This window comes from Physeter macrocephalus, unplaced genomic scaffold (genome assembly GCF_002837175.3).
Source record: "Physeter macrocephalus isolate SW-GA unplaced genomic scaffold, ASM283717v5 random_463, whole genome shotgun sequence".
In the NCBI taxonomy this organism is placed as follows: Eukaryota; Metazoa; Chordata; class Mammalia; order Artiodactyla; family Physeteridae; genus Physeter; species Physeter macrocephalus.
In genome coordinates, this window is record NW_021145749.1 from 1 (window position 1) to 26,048 (window position 26,048).

Below are 26,048 nucleotides of genomic sequence, written 5' to 3' on the forward strand. Positions count from 1 at the left end.
CATGGCCAGGACCCCCCTGGCCAGGCCCGACACCAAAGAGCCTGGGCAGGTACCAGTGGAGGCAACCCCAGGACCAGACAGCTCAGCCAGGGACTCGCCCAGAGCCCCGGGCTTTCCCCCCTGAGGCTCCTGGGCACGGAGTCGGGGCTTATGGGCAGGGAGGCAGGGCAAGCAGGACTCGCCCCTCAGGTCCCCAGCTGGGCTTCTGGGACAGAGAAGGGCAAGGCTAAGCAGGAGAGCGAGACCAACTCCCCACAGACCTTGGCATGCGGGTGTTTGGCCACTGCACGGGGACACCCCCCAGAGCTGTTTTCTGCACCCAACACAAAACAGGGATGCATGCAGCAGGAAGTCGTGATGCCACTGGCCAGTGCAGAAATGGGTGGAAGCCAGATCCTGGCGAGGAGGTGAGGATGGCAAAAGGAGGCCCACCTTTCCACAGAGACAGATCCCTACTGTGGAAGGAAGCAGAGAAGCGGGGCTTGGCTTAGAAGGAGAGGGGTGGGACTTGGGTTGGTAGGATGTAGAGCGTGGGGGACCGTGTGAGTGAGTGTGTGTGTACAGGAAAGCCTGAGAAGGCTCACTGCCTGAAGGAGAACAGTTTATGAGGGGGAGGCTGGAGATAGGAAAGGGTTCCAGGTCGCTGAGCGGGTGTGGGGAGCTGAGACCCAGCGCCAGCTGGAGAGCAGGGGCCAGAGGAAGCAGCCCAGGAGAGCCACCTCTAAGTGGGTCTTCATGACCTCACAAAGCAGGCACCCTCAGCCCAGCGTTCCTGAAGCTCTGAGTCAGTCCTGGCTAGGTCTCCTAGCAACCGGATGCAGAAGCCATGGCACTCCTGACACCCCAGGGAGTGAAAAAAGTCTTCCAATTTCAGGTGAAGGGAACACGTGACTTTTCAAAGGAAGTGTGCTCAGATTGATCTAAGAGTGAGGTGTGTGCTCCGAGGGACCCCTGGACAGCTCTCCTGTCCCAGCACGCCAGCTCTGAGGCCCGCCCGCCACGGGTGTGCGCCCGGGGGATGCCAGGCCAAAGTCTTCCCAGCTCTTGGAGCTTGAGTCCCTGATGCAGCAGAGCCTGCGTGGACGGACAGAGGAGGGGGACATGGAGGCACCGTGCCTACCCGCACTCCAAGGAGGGCCCGGGAGGCCCCAGGGGCTCGACACAGGGGTGCCACCTTCACCCGGAGCTCCGGGGCCCTGTGAGCCCTCTGGGGTTGTACGCCAACGTGTGGAGGGAGTGTGTGTGTGATTGTGTGCGTGGTAGAGGGTGGGGTCTGTGTCTCTAGGGCAAAGAAGGGGGCAGATTTTGACGGTTTCTCAGAACCACTTCTGAGGCCGGAACACGTGAGCAAGGTGGGTACCTGCGGAGTGAAGAGAATCCAGCCTGCAGGGCCCGGGCCGCTGAGCTGTCCACAGAGTAGTGTCGGGGCTCTGCTGCAGACCTCAGGCAAGAAGACCCCAGGCCAGCTACGTGCACAGGTCAGCCTCTGACCGGCAGCCTCAAACTGTTGGGGAAGCCCCCGACCCGGGACCTGTGATTTCACCACCTTCCCTGGATCTTCCAGCCAGCTGTCCCATCAGGTGCCAACCCAGGGATCTAAAAGGGCTGCAGGGGAGGAGAGAGGAGGGACCAGGGGCTGAGACAAGGCTCCGGGCCTTACTCGGGCACCGTCTTCCATCAGTTCCCCCTCCCCTCACCCCAGGGAGCTCCAATGTTTGGTGGTTGCCCACTTCATGCCACACCTTTTCTTACCCCCTCCTTGAAAGGCACTTGATTCTCCTACATGTGTTGGTGATCTCTAAGAACCTTTCTGGAAGGGCCAGGCGAACTCTCAAGTAAAATGAATCCTAACCTACAGAGGGGAATAAGGGGTACCCTGACCAGTCTCTGTCGCCTAGCCTCACCAAGCAAGACACATTTCTCTGCTAAAGCATTGCATCTCCAAACCTCTTCTTGGCCAGTCATTTACACTTTAGTATGAATTTCATGATCAGATCGCCATCTCTGGAGCAGTTAGTTGGGAGTCGTCTCAGAGGAATGTCAATTTTTGCTTGAGGGAAGGGGAAGCAAGGATCATAATAATTCAGGACTTGAGGCCTGCCGGAGGTGTACAAACCTGGAACTGCAGCAGCTAGCATGAGAACACCCAGAGGAACGAGCAGTGCTGGAAAGGTGAGGGAAACCTGTCCAGAAATGAAAGATGAACTCTGCCCAAGCGTACCCCCCTCATGGATCACTGGATGCTGGGCCCCCAGCCGTGTTTTGCCCAGTGACGCTGGCATCCTGATTCCTCAGTCTCATCCTCCACCCCTCATGTATCATGCCCTGCAGAAAGCAGAAGGTCGGGAGCGCCTACGGAGACTGCTGAACTGGGAAGAGTTTGACGAGCTCAGAGACTCCCGCAGAAGCATCCTGCTGGACACCCTCTACGAAAGTATCATCTTCGCTGTGGGCAAAGGCTTCCCCTGGGTAGAGGTGGCCCGGGTGGCCAAGTTCACAGAAGAGCTGCTCAAGGAAACCAGAGGTACGGGGCATCCAGGGCAGGAGTCAGCGAGGCTTGGGGAGGGCACACAACCCCAGGAGCTCTCCGAGGAGCCTGGAGCCCCTTCCTTTTTTTCCCTGGCATTTAGCCTCCTTGTATGCTCACAAAGAGGGTCCCGGTCCAGATTTTCTGGAAAGTGGAGCAAACAGAATGTCCTTGCTGAGTCTTATCCCTGATCTCCCTGGTGGAAACTCTTGCACCACGCCAGGCTGTTCGCAAAGCAACCAGGGGTGTTTGCTTTTCAGTCAGTCATTTACACTTTAGTATGAACTTCATCATTAGACCCATACCTCTGGGGCAGCTAGTTGAGAGCAGGCTCAGAGGGTAGTTAATTTTTGTTTTGGAAAAGAGAGAAGGAGGGACCATAATTTTGAATTTTTGTTTGGTTTCTGCTTAACATAAATGTGTCACTATTCTGCTTAAAGCCCTTCATTGACTTTTCACTGTACTCCTGAGAGACTGCAAATTGTTCCCAGCATCAGTTTTTGCTCTGCTGAGTGTCTTGAGGGAATCCTCTACAGGCGTCAGCTTGCAGGCAGGGATGGGGGAACCACAGTCAGGTTATGGAGGGAGCATCTCTCGCACCCCTACCCTGCGTTGGGCTTCAGGAGAAGAGGGTAAGCATCTCTCCCCGTGATCCATGGCACAAGGGGATGTGGCCACATCTGTCCACCCCTTAGGCTCTGAGTTGCCGATTCATCCATCGAGCAAATCCATGGCCACCATCGTAGTAATACTCAGCCAAGAATCATCAGTAGGTGCTAAGACCAGTGGGTGAATGCCTGATGGGAAATAGGATATTTACGCACTTCCCAAGAACCTCCCCACAACAACCTCACTGATTGCAAAGGGGAAAAGAACGCTTTTACAGTGCGGTAGCCTGGCAGACGCCTCCTTAATCAAATGATCCATCCGTAAGAGGACACAGAATACTCTGCCGCTTGACGGGATGCAAAAGAATTAGCCAGCCTCCTTCTGCGGTGGTTCTAGCAAAGACTCAGAACATGATGTCATAAAAAAAAAAACACTCCCAGTGAGGGGCACTGCACAAAGCCCCTCTCCTGTAAGCTTCAAAGCATTAAGGTCTTGAGAACCAAGGAAAGACAGAGGAACTGTTCCAACCTGAAAGACCCTGAGGCGACGTGGCCACTAAACACGACAGGTGGTCCCAATTTGGGTCCTTTTGCTGTAAAGAATGTCATTGGGACAGCTGGAGAAACTTGGGTCAGGTCTGGGGACGGGACAGTCGTGACGTGTCGACGGCGCTCTCCGGATTCTGGTGGCTGTGGTTACGCATGTCCTTGTGTGAGGAAATGCGCGCGAAAGGATCCTGGAGGGTGGGGCATCAGGTGGATCGCTTATTCTTTAAGTAGTTTGGGAAATTTTTCTTTGTACTATTTTTTTCTAGCTTCATTGAGATATAACCGACGTACAATACTGTGTAAGTTTAAGGTATGCAGCATGATTTGCTATATGAATATATTGCGAAACAATTACCACAGTAAGTTTAATAGCGTCACCTCACCTAGTTACAATTATTTTTCTTGTGATGAAAACTTTTAAGGCCCACTCTCTCGGCAACTTTCAAACACACAATACGGAATTGTTCATCATACTCACCATGCTGTACATTATATCCCCAGGACTTAATTATCTTATAACTGGAAGTTTGTACCTTTGGCCACCTTCGCCCATTTTACCCACATCCCAACCCATGCTTCTGGCAACCACCTATCTCTCCTCTATTTCCATGAGCTCAGTTTATTTTAGATTCCACATATAAGTGAGATCATACAATAGTTGTCTTTCTCTGACTTTTCTCCCACACCACAATGCCCTCAAAGTTCATCACGTTGTCACAGATGGTAGTATTTCTTTCCTTTATGGCTGAATAATATTCCTCTGTGTGTGTGTGTGTGTGTGTGTGTGTGTGTACACACATATACATATACATATACACACACATGTTAGTATATATTCACGTTTTCTTTATCCATTCGTCTGTCAGTGGATCCATGGGTTGTTTCCATACCTTGGCTATTGTGAATAATGCTGCAGTGAACATGCGGGTCAGATATCTCTTCAAGAGTGATTTCATTTCCTTTGAATATATACCCAGAAGTGGGTCTGCTGTCTCATGTGGTAGTTCTATTTTTAGTTTTTTGAGGAAGCGCCACACTGTTCTCCATAGTGGCTGTATCAATTTACATTCCCACCAGCAGTGCAAGAGGGTTCCCTTTTCTCCACACCCTCTCCAGGACTTGTTATCTCTTGTTTTTTTGAGGATAACCATTCTAATAGGTATGAGGTGAGATCCCTTTGTGGTTTTGATTTGCATTCCCTTACGATTAGTGATGTCGAGTACCTTTCCATGTACCTGCTGGCCATCTGTATGTCTTCTGTGGGAAAATGCGTATTCAGATACTTTCCCCATTTTTATTATTTTACTTTTTTAATATTTTACTATTCGGGTGTTTGCTGCTGAGTTGTATGAGTTCTTGACGTATTTTGGATACTAACCCCTTATCGGACATATGGTTCGCAAATATTTCTTCACATTCTGTAGGATGCCTGTTAATTTTGTTGATCATTTCTTTTGCTGTGCAGGAGCTTTACTTTGATGCAGTCCCACCTGATGATTTTTGCTTTTGTTGCCTTTACTTTGGGTGTCATACCCCTCAAAAAATCATTGTTAAGATCAACGTCAAGGAGATTTCACTGTTTTCTTCTAGGAGTTTTACGGTTTCAGGCTGTTCTGTTTTTTTTAATAGACTTTAGTTTTTAGAGCAGTTTTAAGTTCACAGCAAAATAGAGCAAAGGTACAGAGGTTTCTCACAGGCTCCCCCGTTGTCAATATCCCCCTCCACAGAGTGGGTGCATCTGTTACAGTCCATGAACCTACACGGATACGTGATTATCTCTCAAAGTCCATAGTCTACATTAAGGTCCCGGCTTGGTGTTATGCATTCTAAGGGTTTTGACAAATGTATCATGGTGTGTATCCACCATTAAAATATACAGAATGGTTTCACTACCCTAGAAATTCTCTGTGCTCCGCCTCTTCATCCTTCCCTCCCCCTCAACGAGCAGAAAGTAGATCTTTCTACTGTCTCTGTAGTATCGCCTTTCCAGGATGTCATATAGTTGGAATCATACAGTCTGTAGCCTTTTCAGACTGACTTCTTTCACGAGTAATATGCATTTTAGTTTCCTACATGTCTTTACGAGGCTTGATAGCTACTTTCTTTTAAGGGCCGAATAATATTCCAATGTCTAGATATAAGGGCTGAATGATATTCCATTGTCTAGATATATCACAGTTTATGTATCCATTCATCTACTGAAGGATATCTCGGTTACTTCCAACTTTTGGCACTTATGAATAAAGCTGCAAGAAATATCTGTAAGTTTTTGCGTGGACATAAGTTTTCAACTCCTTAGGTGAATACCAAGGAGGGTAATTGCTGGGTCATACGGTAGGAGTATGTTTAGTCTTGTAAGAAAGCACTAAACCGTCTTCCCAAGTGGCTGCACCATCCTGCATCCTCCGCACCAGCCACGGATGAGAGTTCCTGTCGCTCCACTTCCTTGTCAGGTTTTGGTGTTGTCAGTGTTCTGGATTCTGGCCATTCCAATAGGCATGTTGTGGTCTCTCATTGTTTTACTTTACATTTCCCTGGTGACATATGATGTGAAGCATCTTTTCATAAGCCTATTTGCCATCTGTATATCTCCTTCTGTGAGATGTCTGCTAAGATTTTTACCCTTTTTTTCAGTCAGGTTTTTTTCTTATTGTCGAATTTTAAGTGTTCTTTGTATATTTTGCATAAGAGTCCTTGGTTAGATGTGTCTTTTGCAAGTATTTTCTCCCAGTCTGTGGCTCGTCTTCTCATTCTCTTGACACTGTCTTTTGCAGAGTGGAACTTCTTAATTTTCATGAAGTCCAGATTATCAATTCTTCTTTCATGTGTCATGCTTTGGGTGTTGTATATGAAAAGTCATTGCCAAACCCAAGGTCATCTAGATTTCCTCCTGTTATCTTCTAGAAGTTTAATAGTTTTGGATTTTACATGTAGATCTGTGATCCGTTTTGAGTTAATGATTATGAAGGGTGTAAGGTCTGTGTCGATTCTCTTGCTGTTGTTTGTTGACATGTGGACGTCCACTTGCTCCAGCACCATTTATCGAAGATTGTCTCTACGCCAACGTACTGCCTTCGCTCCTTTGTCAAAGATCAGTCACCTATATTTGCGTGGGTCTATTTCTGGGCTCTATTCTGCTCCATTGGTCTATTTGTCTATTGTTTTGCCAATATCACACTGCCTTATGTACTTTTGGGGAAACTTTTCTTTATTTTGAAAAACTGTTTTAGGAGGAAAGTTTTGTAATCTGTCATTCGAGGTCCTCCACTGGCCTTCTGACCGAGATCGTAAACAGCTGCCAAGCAAACAGGACTCACAACGCCTCGTCCCAGATGCACCCAGAGCTCACCCACCTGTCCTATCAGCAGCACCCGAACGTCCAGTCTCACCACCTTCCACCACGTCCTCACCCACCACCATCTCTTAACCAGTCCACTGCTTTCACATCTTGTGTCTCTGCACCCATTCACCAAACTGCACGGTGATTTTTTTTTCAGACACGAATAAAATTCCATGGCTCCTCGGCTTCAAGCCACTCAGTGTTCCTACCACACATATTACGCGCACGTGCGTCAGCCTTGTTTTATTTCTTGAGCCGCCCGGGTGCCCTTCCACGTCTCTCCTCCAGGCCAGCGTTCCAACCCGGTGGTCCCGGCCTGAAGGCTTAAGCAGGACATGGCAGCGCTCACGGGCTGGTTTCAGAGACCGCCCCCCCTCGCCCCGGGAAATTTCATCCCACCCGAGACACCCCCTCGGGGCCCCCTTGGCGTCCCTCCGGGTCCCGCTCCCCACTGCTCACAGCAACGCCTGGCTACCAGAGTTCAGCCCTGCTGTTTGAGCTCTGCGGTGGCTCGTGTCCAGAACAAACACCGAGAACGGGAGAAGCGTGTCAGCCCCAAGCAGGTGGGAACTCGGACGCTTTCAAGTTTCCATCAGAGCCCTGCACAGGCTGAGCCCTTGAGAAACAGTTGCTGTTGATGCAAAACCGAGGAGGAGATTAGATCGCACTGGCGCTCGCAGTATTTCTGGCTACCACATACCTTACCAGCACAGTCGGTCTATGTCTGGTAGACTTAAACCTCAGAGCTGCTAGGAGCCTTGGTGATTAGACAATTTAATTCCCTTTACTGCAGGGACACCCCGCAACCAGCCAGCGAGGTCTTCCCAGCCTTTGCTGGCACTCCAAGCGACGGGGGGCTCCCTCCTTCTGAGGCAGTTCATTCCTTTCTACAACCGCTCTCATTATTCGGAATTCCTGCTCATATCTAGTTACACCCGTCTTCCGCACCTTCTACCCACACGCCCGAAGTCTGTCCTCTAGAAGCAGTGGGCTGGCCCTGCAGATGCTGAATGGGCTTCGTACACTCTGACCATTATATCTTCACATGTCGACTGGACTTCCCCAAGTGCCTTGTATCATTTTTTTTTTTTTTTAAAGAGTAAGAAGGCTTATTCATAGAGAAACACACTCCACAGACGGAGTGTGGGCCATCTTGGAAGGCGAGAGAAGGCCCAAAGCACATTAGCTTCTGACTGAAGACACAGGGCAACCTCCCTTGCTCAGAATCTTCCCCTGGGCTACTTCCCGTCTTTATCATTCTTAACGCTGCTTCATTTCCACAGACCCCTCCACCCCACCTCCCCACCCCGTCTCCCCTCTCTGTCTGCCCTTCCCCGTTTGTCAATATCATTCTTAACATACGGCATCCAGACCTAACGCAACACCGCCTGCGACTTGATCAATGAAGTGCTCAGGGATTTTATCATCACCCTTGTCCTGGTGATGGCGCTCCTATTCATATAGCCCATGGGTATATTTTCTTTATCAGCATCAACTCAACGTCACCGTAGTATGGAGCAGGCAGTGCACCACCCCTAGCCATTTTCCCAACCCTGCCCTCGCACGCGGCAATGTTGAATGCACACGCAAGACTTTACGATCATCCCCGGTGATTCCGTCTTGTCAGTGTTGGCGCCCTGTTGGCTTGTGAGATCTTAGCTCCCCAACCGGGGACTGAACCCGGGCCCTTGGCAGTGAGAGCGCAGAATCTTAACCAGCGGACCACCAGGGAGGTCCCCTTCTGGCATCTTTTAACTCTTGATCCTGGGACATCCAGCTTACAAGATTTTCCTCTTACTTTGAAATCAGCTCCAAATTTGTGAAACACGGCTGGTACAACCATCAAGGAGGAAGAAGCTCTTGGGTGGGCTCCCAGTGTCTGAAATTGGACTCGCTGAAGATAGCATCCATGTGGAGGCTCCAAACCTGGAGAGAAGACTCAAATCCTAGTTCAGTCCCTTGCAGGACATGGGGTCCCGGCCAGCCACACCACCTCTGAGCCTCTAATTACACATCGAGAGAAGGAGAAAAACAAGGGCGCCTTGTTTTTCTGGGACTGAGGTTATGACGATAAAGCCCACAGCACAGAGCTTGGTGCCTAGTCAGCGCTCAGAGAGGACTGGCCCTTAGTTTCAGGAGGGACCACAGGGACAGAGACCCGGAGATGTGACGGGGGTGATGTGATTCCGAGATGGCCGGATCGATCAGGTGTGGCTGGCCGTGCTTTGTGCAGACCCCACCTCACACCAGCCTCCAAACGTCCAGGAGTCACCTCAGCCCCTTCTCAAGAGCGGCAGAGATGGTCCCGAGGCCCTTTCTCCTCAGATGCGTCGCAGGGAGCGGGGCAGGACAACGGGCAGGGAGCAGGGGGCCTGGAGGTAAAGCAAACTGCAGACTCGTCCCCGAAGTGGGGCTGCAAGAAAAGAGGCAGATAAGACGGTCCCGGCTCCACCTCCGGCTAACGGACCCGCTGTGAGTGCCGACTCCAGCTGACTCTGGGCTTGGAGGGCGCAGAGTGTGGGTGCGGCAGGGGAGAGCCACCCGAGAACCCGGCCTCCCGAGCTAGGCCCACGCACCTCCGGCCCCGCCTCGGTGTCCTCAGGATGACGCCTGCTGCTGTAGAAAGCGGCCACGCTGGCCCGACGTCGCCCCGCAGAGCCACGCCCACACGGCCTCCCAGAAACCCGCCGCTGGAACACTCACAAGAGCGTGAACAAGCGCGTCAATCCTCAGAGGCAGGGCTGGAATTTCAGCGGGCACCTCCTTTCTCCCCCAGACACTCCTCCTCACCGTGCATCAGCTCCAGGCCCAGGCTGGGCCAGGCTAAAGGCCGCAGAGCCGAGCAATCAGGCACCAAACTCTGCAGTCAGTAGACCTGGATTCAAGTCTGCCTCCAACACATTACTGTGCAACCTTGAGAACAGTACTTTACCTCTCTGTGCCTTCCGTTCCTTCCCTCTAAAATAGGGCCATGACAGTTCCAACTCATAGGGCTGTTGGAAAAACTAAAGAGACAGGGCCTGCAGAGTATAATAGAGTGGGAGGCATGTAGGAAATGCTCGGCAAAGGTTAGCTCCCACCAGGCGTGGAGGTGAGGCAGGCCGCACGGCAGAGGCTGGCGGTCCGGGACCAGAGGTTGCTGCAAGCTGCCCCCTGCGCCCCCACCCCGCCACCGTGGTCTTGCTGTCTGGGCCATTTCTTGTCTCTCCCTCCCCCTGCAGGCAGGACTGCAGATGGGTTCAAGTCATGGGCCCGCAGAATGGAGGTCCAGACTGGCCCCTAATGCAGCTGCCCCGCCCTCGGGCACACTGGAGAGGAGGGCCCAGTGCCTACCGGCATGAGGAGATGGTGTCTCTTCGTTCCCCCTGTTAGGGGACCCCGGCCGTCAGGGGCAGGAAGGTCAGATCCCAAATGAGCTCTAGTCCTTCTCATCTCGTGTCCCGCCTGCCCCTTCCCCCAGGCACATCCCACCCATCACAGGTCGTGGGCCGTGGGGTGCAGACAGCCGGGGGTCACACTGGGTGGCCAGCTCACCTTCCAGCTTCTGTTTCGGCTAAAGTCCACAGTGGGCTGTCCCTCTTCTTGGAAGGTAGCTTCTCCAGGGATGAATTTTTTTTTTTTTTTTTTTTTTTTTGGTGGGGGTGAATCTAGTGCTAGTGATGGTTGAGTTCTGTTTGCATACTAGGTAACAAAGTTGGCAGACAGCCTTTAAGGAGGGTCATGTTTGCACAGCAATGATTCAGAGCTCTGCCAGGACGGCCGCCAGCTCGGCTTATCTCCCGGCCTAATCGAGTCTCAGAACCGGTAGGGAAAGCGTGGCCCATTATTCAAAAGCATAAGCTGATCCGTGCTGGCAAATGGCTCACCAGGACGTTCTGGTCTCAGTCCTTTAGTCGGCACCTCCTCTGCCAGCCTCCGGGAAGCCCCAGGCAGATCCCATCCTGCGGCGTCCTTGGGGCCCAGGGTGAAGTCACCAGTCTGGACACAGAGGGACAGAAGGCTGCCAGCTCCATCCCTGTGGGAGGAAATCACAGGAAGCAGCAGATCTTGCAGACCCTGCCTCGGGTCCCGGAGAGGAGAGGAGAGAGATGCTGGGGCATCTGGGGACCACGGGGAGCTGCAGAGATTCAGGGGGCCCGGGGAAGCCCCACGATTCTTATCTCCGACGGGCACATTGCGGCAGGGGAAGTGGGTGGGGCGCAGCCTCCCCACCCCCCCCCGGCCTCAGGCTTCGCTCAAGGCTGGAGGCACCCAGGTGCTCGCCCGGGGCCTGTGACCACCTGCCCACCCACCACTTCAGCCACTCTGCAGCTTCTGTTTCTTGTCATCCTCGACATCTGGCAGGCCCTGGCTTCTCTCGGGTGCTCCACCTGGACGTCTGGGCTAGGAAGAACCCCTTTCCTGCCGGCCTGGCCCCCAAATCCCGAGTCTGGGAGGAAGTGGGCCTCAATGAGCGGCCGGGGGAGGCACAAGGCGGCCCGGCGAGTGTCCGGTGAAGTGCGTCACGGCACGGGCATCTGCAGTCCTACCCGCGGCCGCTCCTGATCCTCCCGGAAATGTCATCCAGGCAGCTGTAGGATGGAAGGCAGCCACTCCAGCCGGGCCCGACGGCCCGGGGCTGAAGGGAGGCAATGACTTCCCCAGGCTCCCCGCACAACCTCTCCCTGCCAGCGCGCTCCCGGCCCTGCCCGGGGCCACGCCGCCAGCCCCCAAGCGCCTGCCCGCGTTGGCGGGCCTCCAGCCACTCAGGAGCGGCCCCGCAGAGAGCAGGGGCCCTTCTGTCTTCCCGAAAGGCTGCCTGTCCAGCGGCTTTCTCCTGGGCATCCCGAACCCCACGCCTCTCAGACCAAACCTGCAGGAGGGGCCTTTGGAGGCAACTTTGCTGATGGGGAGTGGAAGTTTCCACAGAAACCGCTGACTGAGATCTTAGAGCATCTCTTGGGGCAAAGGTACAGCTCTCATTCCGGAGATCCCTCCCTGAGCGTAGCCGTTTGCTCGGGCTGCCGTAACCAAGTTCCCCAGACAGAGCGGTTTCAACTACAGAAATGTGTTTTCTCATCGTTCTGGGGGTTGGAAGTCCAAGATCAAGGTGCGAGCAAGGCTGCTTCCTTCCAAGGCCTCTCTCCTTACTTGTGGGTGGCTGCCTCCTCATTCTGTACCTCACACGGCCTTTCGTCTGTGTGTCTTGTCCTAATCTCTTCTTATAAACGCGTGCGTCAGTCATATTGGATTAGGGCCACCCACATGACCGCATTTAACCTTAATCCCCTCCGTGAAGACGCTGTCTCCAAGTTCAGTCACATGCTGAGGGGCTGGGGCTTAGGATTTCAGCATATGAACTGGGAGGAGGCGAGGGGGAGTTGGGGGCACCGTGTTAACACAGCCCCTGACACCGAGTGGGTGGTGTAGCCCACAGGTGAGAATTAGCCCGTCAATCGACCAGAAATCAAAACCGTGCCGTGGAACCTTCCCCAACCTTCCCCGAGGGGCTATCCCTGCTGCGTAGGGGGGCACAGAGATCCTGGCATTTCCGCATGTAGCATCTGTGAGCCTCGCTGTGACCTTGCATCATGGGCATTATTTTAAAGATGAAGGAACTGAGGCCCAGAGAGTTTAACTGGCTTGCCCCAGGTCAAAGTGGAGTCAAGATTTGAACCCAGGTCTGTCTGACAGCAGAGCACACCCCCTACCCCGCCCTCCCGCCTCCACCCCTGGCCATGCGACCTTCCATCTTGACCTGAGGGATCTGTAGACAGGGCACGTAAGAAGCTGAGGAGCCCCCAGCCCTGCGGTGAGTGGGACGAGGCTGCTGGCACGCGGGGGGAGCTGAGCACCCGGGGACTGGGTTCCTGACTTGGTCACCTGGAGCTACTCCCAGCAGGAGCCTGAGATCCTGGCCCCCAGCAGGACGGCTCCGATGCGGCGGGTGGCGTAGGCCCAGCCCAGAGGGTGAGCTGTGCCCGTCGGCTAATGTGTTCTTGCATGGATGTGCCCAAGTGTGGGTAGATGGTCCTGGTGCCCTGGGGACCGGAGCTCTGGCCCTTTGGAATGACTCCCTGTCCTCCCTCTAACTTGCCACGTTCTTCCTCGGTCGGCTGGACGTGTTGGTCGGTCTCTGAGTTCCCCAGCAGCAGAGGGGACAGGGGACGGGTAAGAAGTTGCCAAATTTTAGTCTCAGTACAGTGCCCTGTCCCTGAGACGGTGGCTTTACGTGGTCGTTTTCATCTCGAGGATGAGGATGAGATCCAAAGTCAGAGGCCCCTCACCAAACTCGAGATGGCTGCAGAGGGCACCCACGATGCCCCAGATGTGGCTACAGGGGACTGTCAGCTCCGTGGAAATCACCATGGCTTCTTAGAGTCAAAAGGACCTGAGAGGTCACCTGATCCAAGGCCCCTCCCACCACCACACACACACATTATTCAGGATTTCTCTCCCCAGCTAAATGCCTCCTCACTTCTCCGCTGATAAAGCTCTTGCTTCTAGAAACTTCTTCCTGCTTCTGAACTGAAATCTGTCTCTTTGAGCCTTCCGCCTGCTGGCTCCCGTTCTGACCTCCGAACCCTCCCAAATCAGCTTAATCCCGCTCCTCTCACTCAGCCATTCTCCAGCAAGCATTGCCAGAGCACCGCGCCAGGGCGTGGAGAAAAACAGACATCCACTCAGCAGTCCTGACGTACAAGCCCTCCACGTGGATCATCTCATTTAATGTTCACGCCAAGCTCTGTTGGGTGGGTACTACTGTCCCCATTTCGTGATGATGCAACTGAGGTTCAGAGAGGTTAGGTAACTTGCAAATCATCACAGAGTAAAAAACAAAACCAGCGTTAACCTTGAGATCATCTGGCCCCAGAGTTCTGGCAGTCCTTCTTGCCAAAGCTCTTTAGCATTAGCCAACTTCTTGAGGAATGGGGGTGAAGGGTGCATTTGCTAAGCAGGCAAGGCAGGGGACCACTATGGACAAAGAGAAGAACTTGGGCAAAAGCCCATGACAGTCTTTAAAATACCCGCCCCTGTGTTTGCCCTTTGAGTCCCAGGAAAGTGAACAGGGAGGAAATCTCTAAAAGGACAAAGAAGTCTTTCTAAATCTTAATGTGTGGGTAGATTTTTCCTTTAATGTGACTATTGGTTTATCTTTAAAACAAACACAAAAAACCTAGTGAATGGGAAAACAGCAGGGTACTTGCTCAAAAAATTAAACATACACTTACCCTATGACCCAGCAATTCCACTTCTGGGTATATACCCGAAGGAAGTGAAAGCGGGGACTGGAACAGATATTTGTACACCCTTGTTCATGGCAGCATTACTCACAATAGCCAAACAGTAGAAGCAACCCATCAACAGATGAATGGATAACCAAAATATGGTCTGTACATACAATGGAATATTATTCAGCCTTCAAAAGGCAGGAAATTCTGACACATGCTACAACATGGATGAACCTCGAGGACATTCTGCTAAAGGAAAGAAGCCAGTCACAGAAAAGATAAATACTGCATGATTCCATTTATATGAGGTACCTAGGGTGATCAAATTTGTAGAGACAAAGTAGAACAAGAGTTGTCAGGGGCTGGAAGGCGAAGGTAAATGGGGAGTTAGTGTTTAATGGGGAGAGAGTTTCAGGTTTGCAAGACGAAAAAAGTCCTGGAGATGGATGGTGGTGATGGCTGCACAACAATGCAAATGGACTTAATGCCACTGAACTGTGCACTTAAAAATGGTTAAAATGGTAAATTTTATGTCGTGTATATTTGACCACAATAAAAAAAAATTAAAATTAAAAAGCCCTAGTGGAAGTACCGTAGTTCTGTATATTCCATAACTTCTGTTCACTCCTCAAAAATACTTCAGTAGCTGAGGTATACTCGCCTTGGAGTTGGCAAATCTGGGTTTGAGTCCTGATTTTGCCTAGATCCACTAAGCGTCAGCTTCCTCATCTGTTAAATGGCAGCAATTACCTCTATTATAAGTTGATTATGACCAATTAAATAAATTGATGGATAATTAAATGCTTTAAAGCTGTAAAGTAGCATGCCAGGGTAGGCTGGTTGTATTATTATTTACTGAGAGCCGAACACTGGGCAACAACTACACGTCCAGAGTGTTTTGGAAAGATCCTCTGGAACTGGGAAATCTGGTCCATTCGAGCAGGTTCCTGCCACCGAGGAGCTCACAGTAGCAGGGAGAGAGAGAAGAGAATGCTCCAGGGGTTGTTGGGGAGAGCTATGAACTATTGGGTCACTCAGTAAATGGTCTCACCAGAAGAGTTGCCCCTTCCTCTACCCTCTGAACCCCCTAACTGGGGACAGCCAACTCCCAGCCATCCTCTCACCTCAGCAGCCAGTGTGGCCAGGAGAAAAAGCACATCAGCTTCCCATGACCCACCCCCAGCAAGGTAGAGAGAGCTTCCAGGTGAGGACCTAGGAGGGAGTGGATTGAGGAGAGCCAAGCTCTAGGAATGCATTGCCCTAGGGGCATGCGGGATCCTCTGGAAAGCCAGATTTATCCCAGAGGAGCTCAGAGGCCCCGGGGAGCTGGAGGCCATGCCTAGAATCTTCACGATGACGATGATGACTGAGTGCCCGGTGCACCTGGTGCTTCGGAAAGCTCTGTCACATATGCCCACATCTAACCCTACGAGGTAGACGGTTTTATTGCCTCCATTTTACAGATGAGAACACTGACGTCCAGAGAGGCAAAATAACTCGCGCAAGTGGTTAAGAAGCAGAAGCAAGCTGTGAGCCCACAGCTGTCTGAATCCCCAGTCTGTGCTCTTAAAACCACACCAAGCTCTAAGGAACGGCCCCAGCGTCGAGGCCATCTTCAGGCCAGGGGCTGCCCTGGGCGCACTGGGGGCCTCCTCGTGACTGTCAACGGTGCCTGAAAACAGAGCACGTGGCTGGCAAGGTGCGGTACGACCAGATCCTTGGTACTGTCTGTGGTCAGAGTGCTGATCAGTCGGCAGCCATCAACATCCGGGCAAGACCCTCCACCAGCCAAAAGATTACAACTCGCCGAAGGTTCAGACGATGGTTAGCATTTTTTAGAAATAAAATATTTGTTAATTAAGGTATGCACATTGTTTTTTAGACATAGGGCTATTGCACACGTAAGAGACTAGAGTAGAGTGTAAATATAACTTCCCGACGCACTGGGAAACCAAAAAACTCGGGTGACTCGCTTTATTGCAATATGCGCTTTATTGCAGCGGTCTGCAACTGAACCCGAAATATCTGCGAGGTCTGCCCGTATTTGCCTCAACTAAATCTAAGAAACTGCATAGGCTCAGCCTTCTGAGCCTATCAGCATATTTTGCTGAGCTCACTAGCATATTAAGGACATCTGTTTAATTTCCCTGGATCCAACATGTGTTCAAGGCCATGCATTTTTATGTAACACCTGTTGCAAAACAACCTTTGGAAAACTGTCACCGAGAGGGTTGAGGGGCCCTTCCAGTGTCCATCTCCAGGGTCTGCAAAGCAAGCCCAAGCCTCTTGGATCTGGATGCTGAAAGGGGCCTTGCCCCGTCAGGCTGGGGTTGGAATTCTGGCTCTGCCACTCACCAGCTGTGTGCCCTGCAGCAAATCCCTTGACCTCTTGGAGCCTCAGTTTCTCTCACAGGTAAAGTGGGGATGGTGGTTACATCTGCTCACCTTGCTGGGAGGAGTTGGGCGGAGGCTGAGATGACCCAGGGCATGCGGGCCACAGAGGGAGCTCCCTGAACAAAAGTCCTCTCCCCGCCAAAGAAAACACACCCCTTCTGAGCTGGCACCGGCGCCGCGGGGCGGATGAGTTTGGCAGAACCTTCTCAAGAGCAGAAAGGGGGGCAGGGAGCAGCATTCAGGACCCCGCATGGGGGTGAAGTGGAGGGTGAAGCGGTGGGCTTTCCTTTGCCACCATCCCGGGCTGCCCTGATGGGTGCTCGGGTATTGGGAAGGGGAAGCCGGGCCAGGCTGCAGCCTGACTGGGTTCCTCTCCTCACAACCAAGGCAGGGGCACACAAACTGGTTTGTCACGGGGCACCAGTGGCAGCTGGATCCTCCCCCTCACCCACCCCGCAGGAACAGCCCCTCTTCTCCCTTCCCAACCTCCCAGGATGCGCCCCTGTGCTCGCCCTCGCCCAGCCCCAGACCCAGCCCGTGAGGGATGGGAGGGAGGGAGCCCAGAGCGCCCGCTCCAGGCCCAGTGCCTTTTTGCCCTGAGTCTGGAGCAACTGGGCTATTCCACCCACGCTCTGGCCCCCCGCGCTCTCCTCCTCCCCTCCCCTGTGCTAGGTGCAGGTGCTGGCCTCCAGGCCCTTGGGGACCGTCTTCAGGAAGTTCCTAGCAGCCAATGCAAATGAAGGCCACTCCCTGTAATTGAAGAGCAACTTGCAAGGACAGATCTGTCCTCCGGAAGCCAGAGGCTTCTCCCTGAGACTTAATCCTTGGCTTTCTGAGTCATCAGGGGCTTCTCAACCCGTGATAAATAGAGGGTGGTCTGGGGGCCAAGTGTGTCTCGTGAGCCAGCTTGGGACAATTTTTGCTGAAAACCAGAACTGGTCCAAAGAGTGTCTTGGGGCTGAAAGTTAGAATTCAGCCCAGGGGTCCTTCCCTGTTGACCCGGGGCAAGGCCCACACTTGTGTTCTGTGGCTGAGGCCATGGCCAAGCCCGTAGGAGGGCATCTGCCAGGATGACAGGCAGCTGGGATACCTGTGGGTGTTAGCGCGACGGGGCTCGCGCACTCCTTGATTCAAACCTGGACTCCGTGCAGGGCTGCCAGGGCCGAGTGGAGAGGACCAGGGCTGGCCTAGCCGAACGGGGCAGCCGGGGCTGCCCGTATCTGCAGGTGACCCCAGCCCCGCGTGCTGCCTGGCCGGGTGGGAAGAGGAGCAGGGTGCCTTCCCGCAAATTCAGTTCCTCAGAGCCCAGAGAAGTTTCCATGATTCACCTCACCAAGTTCACCCAAAGACGCCTCCATACAGGCCTCAAGTCCAGCTCTGATTATCAGAAACCGATGACCTCACACTGCTGCCTGCCCTCTGGGACACCTTCACTGGCCATCCCCACCGTCCTCCACATACTATCCTACGGAAATACCTGCCTGACATCTCGCTTCTCAGCTTAATGCCTCTGAGTGGTCCGCAGCTCTGAGCCGAGATTCTTAACTTTTCCTTTAGGAACTTGATGATTCTGTCTAATGTGCACTCTCCCCAGAAAAAATGTGCATGCAAAATTCTAGATGCAATTCCGGGGTCCCGGTCAGTCCTGAAGCCCTTCCTTGGATGTCCTTGCGTTTCGTGAATTCCGGTTCAAGAGCCCAGCTTCTGTGATGAAGTCCAGCTCTCTCATGCAACCTACACAACTTGCCCTCTGCAGACGGAAGACCTCAAGCCGTCTGTCCCCCAGCCCAGTCCCCCAGACCTCAGCCTTGCCTCCCAGAAATCTGAACCAGGTGTGGATCCCTGTACCTGCCCCTCTGCTTCTACGAGTTCCACTTTTTTAGATTCCACATACAAGTAGAATCACACAGTATTTATCTTTCTGTGTCTTGCTTATTTGAATCGGCATAATCTCCTTCAGGTCCATCCATGTTGTTGCCAATGACAGGATTTCCTTCTTTTTTTTAAGGCTGAATAGTATTCCAGTGTGTGTGTGTGTGTGTGTGTGTGTGTGCGTGCGTGTGTGTGTGTGTGTATCACAACTTCTTTAACCATTCATTCATCTACAGGCATGGCAGACACTTAGGCTGTTTCTATATCTTGGCTCTTGTAAATAATGCCATGAACATGGGTGTGCAGATATCTCTTCAAGATCCTGATTTCATTTCTTTGGGTATATACTTAGAAGTGGGATTGCTGGATCCTTTTGAGAAGCCATTTTAGATGTTTTTCCCTAACTGCCCACCGCTATCAAATTTTAATATCCTAGGTATTCTGTGTGTGTGATTATATACTATATGTATATCTGCTTTATACATATAAAGTTTACTCTTTGTATTCGATGCAAGGTTAAAGATGACTAAATAACATTTTAAAGTTAGATTAAAAACTGAAAAGCTGTCAACGTTGAACTTAACTATACTTTCTGAGTAAACTTTAATGTGACTTATTTACGTACGTAAATTGTCAAATTACGTATGCAAAGAAGATTTATACAAATATATAATGATGAGAGCAATGCAATCAAATCTTAAAATGTCATTCAAAACTGTTATTTTTCTGGCAAAACAATGGACAAAATTAATTTCTTAAAAACTATTTTCAGTAAATTTAACTTTCAACTTTTGCTTAATACAGCAAGGTAACCAGTTGATAAGGGTGTGGTGTGGGGTGGAGTGGTCTGGGAGGCCCCCGTGAGAACCAGTGGGACCCGCCGGATGCTCTCTAGCCTGCCAACCTCCCAACCCCCAGCCTTTCATTTCCTCAAATGGGCCACGCTTTATCCAACCACAGGGCCTTTGCACAGGCTGTTTCCCCTGACTGCTTTCATTCTTTTCCACCTCTCTTTGCCCAGTAACTCCTCTGACACTCACCATCTCAGCTCCTTCACCACTTCCTCAGGGAACTGCTCCCCGATTTCCCTGAGAGAGTCACTTCTTTCTACTGTGCACCTGCCCAGCCCTACGTGGCCCTGAGCAGGGTTATGCTATCTGTGTGTTTCCCCCCCAGCCTTTCACCACCTTCCTGGACCATAAATGGGTTCTTGACACATGGAAGGAAGGCCCCTAATGAATATTTGTTGAAGGGGTAAATGAACAGCTCCTTCACCACACTTCACATGTCAGAATTTGTTCATTTACTCACTGGATACCTATCGGCCCCTACTGAGCACAGAGCCCTGAGTTGGGGGCTGAGAACAAAGAGGGGATGTCATCTGTTCAACAGTCTCCTCGTCCACAGACTGGAAGGTCTCTGAGGACAGGGGTCACAACAGAGGTAAATGTCCCACGCTTATCATATTCTCTTGGTGTCCCCCGCCCCTGCTCCCCAAGGGTCCCCAGGAAGAGCCTGGGAGTCAGGCAGGCCTCTATCCCCCTCCACATCCGGCCATCAGTCCTGCCACTCAAATCTGCCCCTTCTGCCCACGCCTGCTGACCTGGCACTCCAGTCCGGACTGGGCCGCAGTCTACCCACAGGCTACCACACAACCAGAGTCTCCCTGGGCAAAAGCCCTGCACGGCCTGGAGTACAAGCCCTGGCTTCTGAACACAGCACTCAGGCCCTCCCGTGCGCTTTCCACCCACCTCTCCACTCAACGCTTGCCGTTTTCTGACTCTACATTTAGGTGCCAACAACAACAGACTCGGTCTTGTTCCCCACCCGTGCCAAGTGGCTGCTTGCCCCTCTCATCTCGCTCATGCTGTACCCATGCCACGCCTCCCCCACCATCTTTGCTGGCTCAGTCCTACTCAGCCTCTGAGATGTCGCTCATGCATCATCTTCTCCAGGAGAACCCCATCCTTGACTGAGCAGTCCTCGTCACCTGATTCTGTTCCTCTTTACGCATGTATTAACATTTGCTGGTGTGTCTCTCCTGTGAGAACTTTGAGGGCAAGATTTGCGTCTGATAAGACACATGATAATATTGCTAGAACCCAGCATAGTGCCTAGTAAGTAATAGGCCCTCAGTAACAGTTTTACAAATTAATTGTTGATCGATGGAGAGCTGGATGAATGGATGATGAGTGACTGGATGGTTGGATGGATGGAAAGATGGATGAATGGAGAGATGATGGATGGGTAGATGGATAATGGATGGATGGGTGGATAGATGAATGGGTGGATGATAGATGGATGGAGGGATGATTGGGTGGATAGATGGTAATGGATGGATGGATGGATGGTGGATGGATGGATGGATAGAGAGATGGTTGGGTGGAGAAATGGATGAATGGATGATGAGGGAATGGATGGGTGGATGGAGAGATGGATGGATGAATGAACAGACCAATGGAGAGATGAAAAGATAGAAAGAAAGAAGTGGCCGGGAGAGACTTTTCTCACAGCACAGAAACAAATGCCTCTTTTCCTACAGCATTCATTGATTACTACCTTGTAGTGGGTTCTGTGCAAGGCACTTGGACGTGTCATCCCATTTGGTCCCCCTAACAATCCTATGAAGTAAACATGACTATCTCCCATTTTACATGTGAGGGAATGGAGGCCCAAGAGTCACAGCTGGGAAGGGACAGAGCTGTGTCAGCCGTGCAGGCCCAGGGCCCTCCCCTCCACCACCCTGAGACAGAGCACTGTCTCGGGCCTCGGAGCCCGCTGATTTGCCTTGAAAGGAAGGGAAAGCACAGCCCACTAACCTTTAATTCTGCACAGTGGAGAGGCCACCCTCCTTCCCTCCCCCGGGAGACTGAAGCCTAAATCCCAGGGACACGAGGCTCAAGGTGGAGCAGTGCTCCGTGCGCTAATATTTCTCTGGGACCCTGACACCTCTGCCCTCTCAGGACTCAGGGGAGAGTTAAGGTCAATAGGCCCACGCAGAGCCAAGAGTGAGGGGCCCCAGTGAACACAGAATCGGCGGCGGGTGAGGAGGGTTTGAGAAACAAACGGTGTGGGCCAGGCTGAGACAGCCCCTCCTGAAGGCGCCTGGGGCGCCCTGGCTGGGGCGGGGAGACTCCACCAGGGCCCCGTGGGGGGCTCCCCCGGGGGGATGAGGACGGCGATCTACGGGCAGGCTGGCCTCCACCCCAGGAGGAAAGCCAGGCTCCCCGCATGCAACGCCTGGTCTCTGTCGTCAGTAGACGGAGTTGTGGAATCCCCCAAAGCCTGTGCCCGGGCTCCTGATCTGAAGAGCTGACGCTGAGTCGGGGGGCGGGAGAGACTTGGCCGGGTCCACGGTGCGCCTCGAGGGTGGCATCCGTGTGAGGACACAGGTCTCCTCGCACTGGGGCCAGGGTCATTCTCTGTCCCTTGTCCCGCCCTCTCCCTGCCTGAGGTCCGTTCACAGGACACGCACCTCATTTAGCCGTGAGCCTTTAATGAACCATCCCTGTCTTAGGACGCAGTCATATGCTGGAGAGAGTCCTGCCCCAGCTCCAACCACACCCCTACCCCGGGCTTCTGACGGGCTTGTGAGCAAAAGGCGTGAAAGGGAGGACATGGGAGAAGGCGGTTTACCCTCCAACGAGTGTTGCCCGGTGCTACCCTCGGAGCTGACTGATCTTTGCACCGTCTAAACAACGCTTGCCTAACTCTGTGACCCAAGTCGCCCATATAATGTCTCTCCAATCATCTCATGCTCCACTCGATTCCGGATCCTTTTTTATACCCTCATCTCCTTCCCATGGGGTTTGAAGTGGAAACAACATAAAGCACAGCTGAAATAAGTCTTTAAAACAAGAGCTATGTGTCAACATATAGGTAAGGCGTGCGATAACCGTATCAGAAGAAATGGGATAAATGTAAGCTACTGCATAAAATTACCTCTGAGCGTCCCAGAAGCCAAGGTAAAAGGGGAAACGTGATGCACTCCATGGCTTTCAAGACCTACTAAATGGTGACATAGAATAGCTGGCAGGACGTGGACTCTGGGGTCCAAGTCTGTATCAATCAGCCATCGGTGCAGCTTCAGCCCCGTTCACACTCAATGCCCGGCCCCTCTGTGCCCACAGGCTGCTCCGTCACCGAGGCAGTGGCCATCCTGGGGAGCAAGCTCCGAGGTCACCAGGGGCAGTTGAACGCCACCCACCTGCTGGCCCAGTGCGACTACTTCCACAACACGTTCATCCGCCACTACAAACTCTACCAGTACGTCCTGGGCCAGGACCAGGACGTCAACCTGACCGTCACTCACCTGGAGGTGTGTGTGCCGCCCCAGCCCCTCCCGCTGGCTGCGGGCAAGGACCAGGCCGTCTGGATGCACGAGCAGCAGGTGCTGGAGCTCCGCGCGGCCGAGGTGCAGAAGCGGGCCTGCTTGCTGCAGCTGAAGGAGGCCCTGCAACTAGAGCAGAAGCATCTGTTGCAGGAGATGCTCCCGGAGCCGCGAGGGCGGCAGCACCAGGTCCTGAAGAGAGAGGTGAGGTGGGGTCCTCGGGGCGGGAAGAGGCTCGCCTGCCTCCCCGGTCAACGTCCCTTCCCACAAAGAGGACGTCCGGGCTGGACCCTGAGGCCCGCAAGAGGTCCACACACCCAGGAGGGGGCAGAAGGGGACAGGCTTTGCGTGCACGTTTCATGAAACATCCCTGAGATGTATAGTTCATGGCCCCATTTTAGTGATGAGACAACTGAGCCTCGGAGACTTTAATCGCCTGGCCCAAGGTCCCCAGGCTAGCCTGTGGTAGAGTTTACATTTGGACTGAGGTCTGGCTGACCCCAAAGTCCAAGTCCTTTCCACTGCAGATTCTGCCAAAAAGAGCCCCCAGGCTGCGAACCACCATAGATTTCCTCAGTGCCCTTCGTCTGCTGCAGAGCCAGCATCCATGGATGATGCCTGGGCGGGGCGGGGGGTATGAAGGAAGGGCCGTAGGGGACAGACAGCTCAGGGCAGTGATGTGATGGGGTGGGGGAGGGGTGGAGCCAGTGGCCCAGGGGTGTGTGTGTGGAGCTAGGAAACTGGCTGCCCTCTTGGCAGGTCTTAGGGACCCCTGGGGCTCCAGGAGCCAGAGTCCCTGATGACCAGCTCTTCAATAAATAGCGACTAGCTTGGTCCCAGGGCAGCCAACTCCTTGAGGGCCTGGCCGAGTCTAAATTCATTTTTTAACTATATGTAGGCACTGATAGCATCACTGTTGCTTGTTTTTGAACACAGAGACAAGTATGTGCACGTGTGTATATATGTGTACGTGTGTTGGGGAGGTTTGAGCTGGGGTGGGGACGGGGAGTCTCGGGGACTCTGCGTTCCAAACGCGTTCTGGTTCTGAATTGTCAGCCAAAGAGTGGGTGGCTTTGGGAAGCATTCCTTTAAATATGCATAAAACATTGGGGAAATCTCTAAGCAACAATTAATACAATGGAACGAATGATACTCTTCTAAGTTTAAGTCTCCCCGGTAAACAGCGCATCGGCTGCCCTCCGTGCATTGCGCGGGGACCCAATAGAACACAAGCAACGGCTTGTCTCCAGCTCCTTCAAGGGACCTTCCAGGATGCGTGGGCAAGGCCACGGGTGGGAGGGCCCGCCTCCCCTCCTTCTCCTGTTCCCCCCAGCTCCCCTGCAGGCCTCCATTGCTTGGCTGCCGGTCCCTGCCAGGTGGAGCCTGTGGGCCAGAGTCCCCTCCGCTCTGTGCCCCTGAGCTGGGGACACTCAACACCGCAGGATAAACATAGTGCATCTTCTTGGAGCCCAATCCTCCCCGACGCCCTAGGGGAAGAACATTATTTTTCTAGGGCAGATGTGAGATTTTGCATGGGATTCTAAGTTAAAATATGAGATCTCAAAACAATGACTTGTAGGTAACCAGATACTCAAGGTATGTCCCCTGACACCCCCAGGACAAGCATGACCTCTCCGCTGCTGATTGGTTGCTTGGGCAGGGAACTTGGAGAAACACAGTTACACGCTCCCCGTCGCCGGGATTTTATGATGCCGTGATCCTGACGGCCATGACAGACAGGGTCTCCCGTTTAAGCTGGCGCGTGGTGGCTGAGTTTTCATTCTCCCCCAGTCTGGCTAGCTGGGGGGCACACCCACTCTCTGAGCAATTTCCCCTGACCCCTCCGATGAAGCCTGCACCTGGATCTTTGAGATGTGAGACTGAGATGAGAGCAGAAGAGGAAGGTAGGGGGCTGGCATCCGAATGGAGCTTAACCGGGGGCCGCCCTGGCCCTCCAGTACTTATGACTCTGAGCTTGCACTGCAGGGGGTGCCGTTTGGATCCCCGGTCGGGGACCTAAGATCCCGCAGGCCATGCTGCGGGGTCCAAAGAAAATAAAAACTGGAACTTAACCAGAAAGTAGGGGATATGGGGCTGGCCTCCGAGCCCAGAACAGTGTGAACGATAAATGACACACTCAAAGGGGGTGATTGCCACAGTATGCCTGAAGGAAGGAGGGAGGAAGCGAAAAGAGAGCTGTAGGAGAGGGCCACGGGGAGGGAAGTGCAGCTGCAGGTAGAGGACCATGGCCAGGTCCAACCCCAGCTGGCTGGCAGGAAGGTGAGAGACTTCATCCTCTCCCCACCCTCAGATCTCCTGCCAGGGTCTCCCACTGGCTGAACTCAGCCAGCAGCCACAGGTCAAGGGGGCTGGTGGATGCACACATTAAAAGTCGGCCTCCCAGGGCACGGGGTGGGGCGGAGACAGATGGAGAGTAGGTCTGGGGGGGAGTGGAAGGTCCCAGCGCGCTGGGAAAGGAGGCGGCTGTGCTGAGAAGTGGCAGCTGGGGTGGCACTCTGTCTGCAGACGGCCTGAGCCTTGCCCGGGCCCCGTTCAGCAGTCACATTCCGTTTCTTTCAGGAGCTAGAAAATCTCATCAACGAGGCCATTCACATCCAGACTGAACGCCTGGAGGAGCTGCTGCAGTGTGAGATACAGATAACCTTTGATATTTTGGACCTGAAACTACAGAAGAAGACTCTAAACCTCCACGCTCCTACCCCTTCCCTGCTCCCCGTCACGGGCCAGTCAGGCCAAGATGAAGCTCTTAAGTTGTACAAAGCAAACAAAGGAAGGAAAGCAAAAGCAAAGAAGTAGAAGGCCCTGGTGACCATGGTCTGAAGACCCTGATGGAGGAAGAGCCACTGACAGATAGAAAAGGATTCTGTGGTATGCTCAGCACCCAATAGATCAGAGGTTTCTAGCAATTAAAAGAAATAAAACAACACTCATCATATTTTCTCCATCTTCTTGCTGGAAACCATCTTATACCCCCTGAAAGTCCAACCCAAATGGATTTTCCTTGCGTGGAGGAGAGGGCTGTCCTGTAAGCCCAGGCAAACATCATTGACTAAGCCTGAGCTCAGACACGGACGACAGAACGGCCCCCAGAGGGTTTCAGCAGGTAAGAGGGAGGGCAACTCCGGATGCCAGGGAGGACCTGCGGCCAGCACAGAGGGTGGAAACAGGCGCTGGGACTCCTTCCTCTCTGAGGTTT

General features: G+C 52.9%; 1 protein-coding gene across 1 annotated transcript; it reads left to right on the top strand.

The window, feature by feature from the left end:
- Positions 1-805: 805 nt before the first annotated feature.
- Positions 806-25,768, top strand: CUNH8orf74 (chromosome unknown C8orf74 homolog). Its single transcript, XM_007127506.2, has 4 exons — positions 806-874; positions 2,332-2,524; positions 22,632-23,035; positions 25,412-25,768. The coding sequence occupies exons 1-4, from the start codon at positions 827-829 to the stop codon at positions 25,646-25,648; spliced, it is 882 nt and encodes a 293-aa protein (XP_007127568.2). The 5' UTR covers positions 806-826; the 3' UTR covers positions 25,649-25,768.
- Positions 25,769-26,048: the final 280 nt, after the last annotated feature.

Coding starts and splice junctions, on each gene's coding strand:
- CUNH8orf74 (XM_007127506.2), top strand. CDS start 827: ATGGCACTCCTGACACCCCAGGGAGTGAAAAAAGTCTTCCAATTTCAG. Junction 875..2,331: donor AAAAAGTCTTCCAATTTCAG/GTGAAGGGAACA, acceptor CATGCCCTGCAG/AAAGCAGAAGGTCGGGAGCG. Junction 2,525..22,631: donor GCTGCTCAAGGAAACCAGAG/GTACGGGGCATC, acceptor CTGTGCCCACAG/GCTGCTCCGTCACCGAGGCA.